The sequence below is a fragment of the Lampetra planeri genome, chromosome 65, assembly GCF_965212315.1.
Source record: "Lampetra planeri chromosome 65, kcLamPlan1.2.h2, whole genome shotgun sequence".
Classification (NCBI taxonomy): domain Eukaryota; kingdom Metazoa; phylum Chordata; class Hyperoartia; order Petromyzontiformes; family Petromyzontidae; genus Lampetra; species Lampetra planeri.
Window position 1 is genome coordinate 3,465,204 of NC_136171.1, and position 10,102 is coordinate 3,475,305.

Consider the following 10,102-nt stretch of genomic DNA (forward strand, 5'->3'; position numbering starts at 1 on the left):
CGCTCCATTAATTCGCTACTGATCGTCACGAGGAATCGTTTACGTCGCGATTTTGAGAATCGCTCTCGCCCATTGGTTCGCTACTAAACGTTGCGAGGAATCGTTCAAGTCGCGATTCCGAGAATCGCTCTCGCCCATTGCTTCGCTACTGAACGTCACCAAGGAATCGTTTTGTTCGCAACTCCGAGAATCGCTATCGTCCGTTGCTTCGCTACTGAACGTCACAAGGAATCGTTTTTTCGCGACTCCGAAAATCGTTCTCGCCAATTGCTTCGCAACTGAACGTCACGAGGAATCGTTTCGTTCGCGACTCCGAGAATCGCTATCGCCCATTGGTAAACGTGGCGAGGAGTCGCGCGGTGTCGATTTCTTCGCGCGCGGATCGATCCGGCGTCATGGTGGACGAAGCTACCAGACGCAGTCTCAGCCGCATTCCCCTCCTGTCCACGGACGCGGGGCCTCGACAGCGAGACGCGTGGGGCGCGCGCCTACGGGAGGAGTACCGCTCACTCATTCAGGTAAGTCACTCAGTCACTCAGTCACTCACCCACTCACCCAGTCAGTCACTCAGTCAGTCACTCAGTCACTCAGTCACTCACCCAGTCACTCACCCAGCCACTCACCCGATCATTCACCCAGATACTCACCTGCTCATTCACCCAGTCACTCACCCGCTCACTCACCCAGCCACTCACCCAGCCACTCACCCAGTCACTCACCCACTCACTCAACCAGTCACTCACCCACTCACTCACCCAGTCACTCACCCAGTCACTCACCCAGCCACTCACCCACTCACTCACCCAGTCACTCACCCAGTCACTGACCCAGCCACTCACCCAGTCAGTCACTCACTCACCCAGTCACTCAGTCACTCAGCTAGTCACGGCAGCGAGATGCGTGGGGCGCGCGCCTACGTGAGGAGTACGCGCACTCATACAGGTAAGTCACTCAGCCAGTCAGTCACTCAGTCAGTCACTCAGTTACTCAGTCACTCACCCACTCAGTCACTCAGTCAGTCACTCACCCAGTCACTCACCCAGCCACTCACCCGCTCACTCACCCAGACACTCACCTGCTCATTCACCCAGTCACTCACCCAGCCACTCACCCAGTCACTCAGTCACCCAGTCACTCACCCAGTCACTCAAGCGCTGTGGTGACGTCGCGACCACTCGGTGGCCAATGACGGCTGCTATTGGTCGTGGTGCTCGCGATCAGCTCTTGCCCCGACAGCCTGCGACGGCTACCTGGGGGATCTCTACCTTTGCCTTTGTCTTTGTCTCCCTGTGTCTCAGTATGTGCAGAATAACAAAGACTCGGACAACGACTGGTTTAGGTTGGAATCCAACCAGGATGGCACGAGGTGCACACATCAACATCATCACCATCATCACCATCATCATCATCATCGCCATCATCACAATCATCATCGCCATCACCACCATCATCGCCATCATCACCATCATCATCGCCATCACCACCATCATCACCATCATCATCACCATCATCATCACCATCATCATCATCACCCTCATCTTCATCACCATCATCCACAACTTTACCATCACTATCGTCATGACTACCATCACATCAACATCATCGTCACCACCATCACTTAACACCATCACCGCTATCAATATCATCATCATCATTTAGTCACTAACATCGCCACAATTATAATTACGTCTTTGCTATTTTGTAATTAATGCATTGGTTGTTCATGTGTTGTTATTGTTGTGGCTTGTGTTGTTGTTGTTGTGGTGGTGGTGCAGGTGGTTTGGGAAGTGCTGGTACGTGCATGAGCTGCTGCGCTATGAGTTTGACGTGGAGTTTGACGTGAGTCGGATGTGCACAGCAGCAGCTCACACACAGCACTCGCCTAGACCGCAGGAGTGGGTTACGCGGGGGAGCTTTACCTTTGCCTCTATGTGCGTGTGTGTGCATACATGGTTGTGTGTGTGCCCAAAGGGGGCTCTCAACGGGTGCAAGGGGCTGGTAACCCCTTCTCCTTCAACCTAAGCACCACTGAACTGCGTGGAAATACTATGAGAGCTCCTTTACCAAGGCATCATGTTTGCAATAACCAAACATGATGCCTTCTATAAAGGTGTCAGTTTTTGTACCAGTTGAAAGGGTAAAAACCTATCACTATGCGTGTAAAGAATCTAACTAAGCTTGTGCCGGAGGCCTCGGGGGAGGGGGACAGGCGTCTATGACGTCTCCTGGCCAAACCCCATTTGGCGGAGCCAGGAGACTGAATCTTTACCCTCAGGATTCCTCCAGAAACAGCAAAAAGCCACTGCGGGTGGCCACGTGGAATGTTCGAACGCTCACTGCGGAGGAGAGGCTGCCAGTCTTTTGTCGGGAGCTGGACCGGTACCGCCTGGATCTCTGCGGTATTCAGGAGGTCCGGTGGACCGGCTCTGGCTCCTGCCACCATGAGGGGTGGACAGTCCTCTACTCGGGGCAGGAGACTGCCAAACAACATGGAGTGGCTCTTCTGAACAAAAGAATGAAGGGGGCGTGGGAGCGTGGCAGTGAGGTGTGGGAAGCTGTAAGCCCCAGGCTATTTTGGGCTAGTTACTTATGCCCCCACTGAAGATGAACATCCGTGGAGGGATGCAGGCAAGGCTAATGAGTCAGATGCCTTCTATGACCTCCTGTCACAGGTGCTAGCTAAAGTGGCCACTTGGGACAGAGTCATCTTGTTGGGTGACTTTGATGCCCGAGTTGGTCATGATGCTGGCACTTGGTCTGGAGTGATTGGAAGGCATGGGCCAGATCAGCTCAATAACAACGGTAGGAGGCTGCTAGACTTCTGTGCAGCCCATGAGCTTGTAATTACCAACACGCTCTTCCGGCATCGGCGCATCCACACATCATGAATTAATGTCTCGTCCAAGCAAAAACATCTGCTTGACTACATAGTGACGGACCAGCGGATGCGAGCCCATGTCCTTAACACCAGGACCTACCGTGGAGCTGATCTGCCCTCTGACCATCGGCTTGTCATCTGTAAGATGCGCCTGCCATTCTTCCACTCCGGTGGTGGGTGTACATCTAGAACCCCTTGACTTGAAGCTTTCGTAACTGCAGGAATTCATACTCTCTGGGTCTTTCGGTGAAGTCACGTGGATACGTTCAAAGAAAAATAACAAAAATAGCAAAAATCTACGACGTTTCGATCGCAACAAAAGCGGTCGTCATCAGGAGTGACGCTCACAACAACGAGCGGAGCGCCGGGTGGATAAAACACACCAAGTCGGCACAGTAGGGGGGCACGGGCAGTGCATCAGCCAGTCATCTCGGTCAGTAGAAACCGTGGCACCTGGGCCTGGCACGTGACCTCCTGCCGGCGGGCGTTCGACACCTCACGTGGCAGCCTCAACGTGCACGTGGCCTGGCACAAGCGCCGTGGTGACGTCACCACCGCTTGGTGGCGAATGGCGGCGGTTGTTGTGGTTGTTGTAGTTGTTGTGGTTGTTGTAGTTGTTGTAGTTGTTGTGGTTGTTGTTGTGGTTGTAGATTCCGGTGACGTATCCGGCGACGGCGCCTGAGATCGCTGTGCCGGAGTTGGATGGGAAAACGGCAAAGATGTACCGGTGGGTGGCCCCTCCCCCCCCTCACCCCTCCCCCCCTTCACCCCTCCCCCCCCTTCACCCCTCCCCCCTCCCTCCTTCCTCACCCCTCCCCCCCTCCCCCCCTCCCCCCCTCCTCCCTCCCCCCCTCACCCCTCCTCCCTCCCCCCCTCACCCCCTCTCCCCCTCACCCCTCCCCTCCTCCCTCACCCCTCCCCCCCCTCACCCCTCACCCCTTCTCCCTCCCCCCTCACCCCTCCCTCCTCCCTCCCCCCCTCACCCCTCCCCCCCCCTCACCCCCTCCCCCCTCAGCCCTCCCGCCCTCACTCCTCACCCCTCCCCCTCACCCCTCACCCCTCCCCCCCCTCACCCCTCCCCCTCACCCCTCCCCCCCTCACCCCTCCCCCCCTCAGCCCTCCCGCCCTCACTCCTCACCCCTCCCCCTCACTCCTCACCCCTCCCCCCTCACCCCTCCCCCTCACCCCCTCCCCCCCTTGTTGCTGTTGTTGCAGAGGAGGCAAGATCTGCCTCACGGAGCACTTCAAGCCGCTGTGGGCGAGGAACGCGCCCAAGTTTGGCATCGCCCACGCCATGGCGCTAGGAGTGAGACTCACTCACTCACGTACTCACTCACGTACTCACTCACTCACGTACTCACTCACGTACTCACCCGCTCACTCACTCACCTACTCACTCACCCACTCACTCACCCACCCACTCACTCGCTCACCTCGCTCGCTCACTCACTCACCCACTCACTCACCTACTCACTCACCTACTTACTCACCTACTCACTCACCCACGCCATGGCACTCGGAGTGAGACTCACTCACTCACCCACTCACTCACTCACCTACTCACTCACTCACCTACTCACTCAGTTACTCACTCAGTTACCTCACTCGCTCGCTCACTCACCATGGCACTCGGAGTGAGACTCACTCACCTACTCACTCACGTACTCACTCACTCACTCACCTACTCACTCACGTACTCACTCACTCACCTACTCACTCACCCACGCCATGGCACTCGGAGTGAGACTCACTCACTCACTCACCTACTCACTCACTCATTCACTCAGTCACTCACTCACCTACGCACTCACTCAGTTACTCACTCACTCACCCACTCACTCAGTTACTCACTCGCTCACTCGCTCGCTCACTCACCTCACTCACTCACTCACCTACTCGCTCACCCACGTACTCACTCGCTCACCTCGCTCACTCACTCACCTACTCACTCACGTACTCACTCACTCACCTACTCACTCACGTACTCACTCACTCACCTACTCACTCACCCACGCCATGGCACTCGGAGTGAGACTCACTCACTCACTCACCTACTCGCTCACCCACGTACTCACTCGCTCACTCACTCACTCACCTACTCACTCACGTACTCACTCACTCACCTACTCACTCACCCATGCCATGGCACTCGGAGTGAGACTCACTCACCTACTCACTCACTCAGTTACTCACCTACTCACTCAGTTACTTACTCAGTTACTCACTCACTCACTCACCTACTCACTCACTCAGTTACTCACCTACTCACTCACTCAGTTACTTACTCAGTTACTCACTCACTCACTCACCTACTCACTCACTCACCTACTCACTCAGTTACATACTCACTCACCTACTCACTCACGTACTCACTCACTCACCCACTCACTCACCTACTCACTCACCTACTCACTCACGTACTCACTCACTCGCTCACTAGCTCATATACTCACTCGCTCTCTTACTCACTCGGTCGCTCACTAGTGTACTCGCTTGCTTAATCACTCACGTACTCACTCACTCACGTACTCACTCACGTACTCACTCACTCACGTACTCACTCACGTACTCACCCGCTCACTCACTCACCTACTCACTCACCCACTCACTCACCCACCCACTCACTCGCTCACTCGCTCGCTCACTCACTCACCCACTCACTCACCTACTCACTCACCTACTTACTCACCTACTCACTCACCCACGCCATGGCACTCGGAGTGAGACTCACTCACTCACCCACTCACTCACTCACCTACTCACTCACTCACCTACTCACTCAGTTACTCACTCAGTTACTCACTCGCTCACACTCGCTCGCTCACTCACCTCACTCACTCACTCACCTACTCGCTCACCCACGTACTCACTCGCTCACCTCGCTCACTCACTCACCTACTCACTCACGTACTCACTCACTCACCTACTCACTCACGTACTCACTCACTCACCTACTCACTCACCCACGCCATGGCACTCGGAGTGAGACTCACTCACTCACTCACCTACTCGCTCACCCACGTACTCACTCGCTCACTCACTCACTCACCTACTCACTCACGTACTCACTCACTCACCTACTCACTCACCCATGCCATGGCACTCGGAGTGAGACTCACTCACCTACTCACTCACTCAGTTACTCACCTACTCACTCAGTTACTTACTCAGTTACTCACTCACTCACTCACCTACTCACTCACTCAGTTACTCACCTACTCACTCACTCAGTTACTTACTCAGTTACTCACTCACTCACTCACCTACTCACTCACTCACCTACTCACTCAGTTACATACTCACTCACCTACTCACTCACGTACTCACTCACTCACCCACTCACTCACCTACTCACTCACCTACTCACTCACGTACTCACTCACTCGCTCACTAGCTCATATACTCACTCGCTCTCTTACTCACTCGGTCGCTCACTAGTGTACTCGCTTGCTTAATCACTCACGTACTCACTCACTCACGTACTCACTCACGTACTCACTCACTCACGTACTCACTCACGTACTCACCCCGCTCACTCACTCACCTACTCACTCACCCACTCACTCACCCACCCACTCACTCGCTCACTCGCTCGCTCACTCACTCACCCACTCACTCACCTACTCACTCACCTACTTACTCACCTACTCACTCACCCACGCCATGGCACTCGGAGTGAGACTCACTCACTCACCCACTCACTCACTCACCTACTCACTCACTCACCTACTCACTCAGTTACTCACTCAGTTACTCACTCGCTCGCTCACTCACCATGGCACTCGGAGTGAGACTCACTCACCTACTCACTCACGTACTCACTCACTCACTCACCTACTCACTCACGTACTCACTCACTCACCTACTCACTCACCCACGCCATGGCACTCGGAGTGAGACTCACTCACTCACTCACCTACTCACTCACTCATTCACTCAGTCACTCACTCACCTACGCACTCACTCAGTTACTCACTCACTCACCCACTCACTCAGTTACTCACTCGCTCACTCGCTCGCTCACTCACCTCACTCACTCACTCACCTACTCGCTCACCCACGTACTCACTCGCTCACTCGCTCACTCACTCACCTACTCACTCACGTACTCACTCACTCACCTACTCACTCACGTACTCACTCACTCACCTACTCACTCACCCACGCCATGGCACTCGGAGTGAGACTCACTCACTCACTCACCTACTCGCTCACCCACGTACTCACTCGCTCACTCACTCACTCACCTACTCACTCACTCACCTACTCACTCACCCATGCCATGGCACTCGGAGTGAGACTCACTCACCTACTCACTCACTCAGTTACTCACCTACTCACTCAGTTACTTACTCAGTTACTCACTCACTCACTCACCTACTCACTCACTCAGTTACTCACCTACTCACTCACTCAGTTACTTACTCAGTTACTCACTCACTCACTCACCTACTCACTCACTCACCTACTCACTCAGTTACATACTCACTCACCTACTCACTCACGTACTCACTCACTCACCCACTCACTCACCTACTCACTCACCTACTCACTCACGTACTCACTCACTCGCTCACTAGCTCATATACTCACTCGCTCTCTTACTCACTCGGTCGCTCACTAGTGTACTCGCTTGCTTAATCACTCACGTACTCACTCACGTACTCACTCACCTACTCGCTCACCTACTCACTCACCTACTCACTCACGTGCTCACTCACTCACTCACTCACTCCCTAGTATGCTCACTTGCTTACTCATTCACTCACATACTTGCGTACTAACTCACACACTCACTCACTCATTCACTCACTCACTCACATATTCATTCACACACTCACTCACATACTCACTCACTCACATACTCACTCACGTACTCACATACACGGTCATGTACTCACATGTACACTCACTTGCATACGCACTCACTCAGGTACACATTCATATACACACACGTACACACGTACACACTCATATACACACGCACACACAGGAACAAATGATTATACTGCTTTTGCTGATCCTGCTTCTGATGATGGTGATGCTGATAGTGATGATGATGGTGATGCTGATGATGATGGTGACGATGATGTTGATGTTGCTGATGATGTTGATGGTGATGATGATGGTGATGCTGATGATGATGCTGATGATGATGCTGATGTTGATGCTGATGATGATGTTGATGCTGATGATGATGTTGATGCTGATGATGATGTTGATATTACAGCTGGGGCCCTGGCTGGCTGTGGAGGTGCCGGATTTGGTGCAGAAGGGAGCGGTGGTTTACAAGGAGAAGCAGCCGGCACCATCATAGCCAGCGCACACACACAGCACACACACACACATCGCACACACACACACACATCGCACACACACAGCTAGTACACACACACACACAGCACACACACAGTACACACACAGCACACACACACAGCACACACACACAGCACACATACGGCACACACACACAGCTAGTACACAGCATACACACAGCACACACACATAGCACGCACACACAGTACGCACACACAGCATGCACACAGCACACACAGCATACACACACATCTAGTACACACAGCACACACACAGCATACACACACAGCTAGTACACAGCACACACAGCATACACACACAGCTAGTACACACACACAGCTAGTACACACACACAGCACACACAGCATACACACACAGCACACACACAGCACACACAGCATACACACACAGCTAGTACACACACACACAGCACACATACAGCACACACACAGCACACACACTGCACACACACGGCACACACACAGCACACACAGCACACACACACACGGCACACTCACGGCACACACACAGCACACACACAGCTAGTACACAGCACTTACACACAGCACACACACACAGCACACACACAGCACACACACGGCACACACACGGCAAACACACAGCACACACACTCAGTGTACACACACACAGCACACACACAGCGTACACACACACAGTACACACACACAGCACACACACACAGCACACACACAGCACACACACTCAGTGTACACACACACAGCACACACACAGCGTGCACACAGCACACACACAGCGTACACACACACAGCACACACACACGTCACACAAACTCCACGCAGAAAGGCGCTTGAGTCAGGAATGGAACCCGGCCCCCTATTGCTGACGGTCACGTGGGAGGAGAGCGGCGTGACCCCCAGGCGACCCACGCATGCGGCGGGGGGGGGGGCAACGCTCAATCCCCGTACAGATGGAATAGAGGTGGGACTCAACCCACTTGCTGTACTGCCACCGGACTCCGGCAGCAAGCCGGGTAGATGGCGACCATGATGGGTGGGGAGGGAGGCATCCGTATGTGTCTGTGTGTCTGTGTGCGTGTCTGTGTGTATGTGTGCGTGTCTGTGTGTATGTGTGCGTGTCTGTGTGTGTCTGTGTGTGTCTGTGTGTGTGTCTGTGATACATCACACAGACCCACACATCCGTCTGTGTGTGTTTGTGTGTGTGTCTGTGATACACCACACACAGACACACACACCCGTATGTGTGTGTATGTGTGTGTCTGTGTGTATGTGTGTCTGTGTGTGTGTCTGTGTGTGTATGTGTGTGTATGTGTGTGTCTGTGTGTGTGTCTGTGTGTGTATGTGTGTGTATGTGTGTGTCTGTGTGTGTGTCTGTGATACACCACACACAGACACACACACCCAGAGGTGCTCGCTAACAGCACTTGCCCCTACAGTCTGCTAAGGCTATACGGGGGGATCTTTGACCCACCAACCCTCGCACAACAACAACCACCGCCATTCGCCACTAAGTGGTGGTGATGTCACCACGGCGCTTGTGCCAGGCTAGGTGCACGTCGAGGCCACGTGAAGCGTCGAACGCCCGCCGGCAGGAGGAGGTCACGGGGCCTTCACAGCCACCACCATCAGCACCGCCAGTCGCTGTCTCGTCCCCACGTGCGAATAAAGCCTTGCAACGTCCCCTGCTGCGTTGCACCCATTCATTCCTGTCCACAGCTGCGCGTGTGAGCCCGTGGATGATTCTAGATTTGAAGCTTTCGTGACTGCAAGGATTCATATTCTTAGGTTCTTTCGGTAAAGTCACGTAGGTAGAAAAATTTTAATTCATAAAAGTAAAATAAAAATCACGACGTTTCGGAGGCAACACAAGCTTCCGTCTTCAGGTGGAACCGTCACAGCACGATAGCTG

At 53.8% G+C, this 10,102-nt stretch overlaps 1 protein-coding gene across 1 annotated transcript; it reads left to right on the forward strand.

Annotated features, from left to right (window-relative positions):
* The first annotated feature begins 174 nt into the window (after window positions 1–174).
* UFC1 (ubiquitin-fold modifier conjugating enzyme 1) lies at window positions 175–9,873 on the forward strand. Its single transcript, XM_078619824.1, has 7 exons — window positions 175–518; window positions 1,299–1,366; window positions 1,776–1,839; window positions 3,529–3,605; window positions 4,094–4,184; window positions 8,109–8,212; window positions 8,717–9,873. Exons 1-6 carry the CDS (start codon window positions 396–398, stop codon window positions 8,193–8,195), a joined length of 510 nt encoding a protein of 169 aa, XP_078475950.1. The 5' UTR covers window positions 175–395; the 3' UTR covers window positions 8,196–8,212; window positions 8,717–9,873.
* The last annotated feature ends 229 nt before the right edge of the window (window positions 9,874–10,102 follow it).

Excerpts from the sequence above, each read along its gene's own strand:
- UFC1 (XM_078619824.1), top strand. The coding sequence starts at position 396 with ATGGTGGACGAAGCTACCAGACGCAGTCTCAGCCGCATTCCCCTCCTG. Across the intron at positions 1,367-1,775 it reads TCCAACCAGGATGGCACGAG|GTGGTTTGGGAAGTGCTGGT; the intron begins GTGCACACATCA and ends GTGGTGGTGCAG. Across the intron at positions 4,185-8,108 it reads CCCACGCCATGGCGCTAGGA|CTGGGGCCCTGGCTGGCTGT; the intron begins GTGAGACTCACT and ends TTGATATTACAG.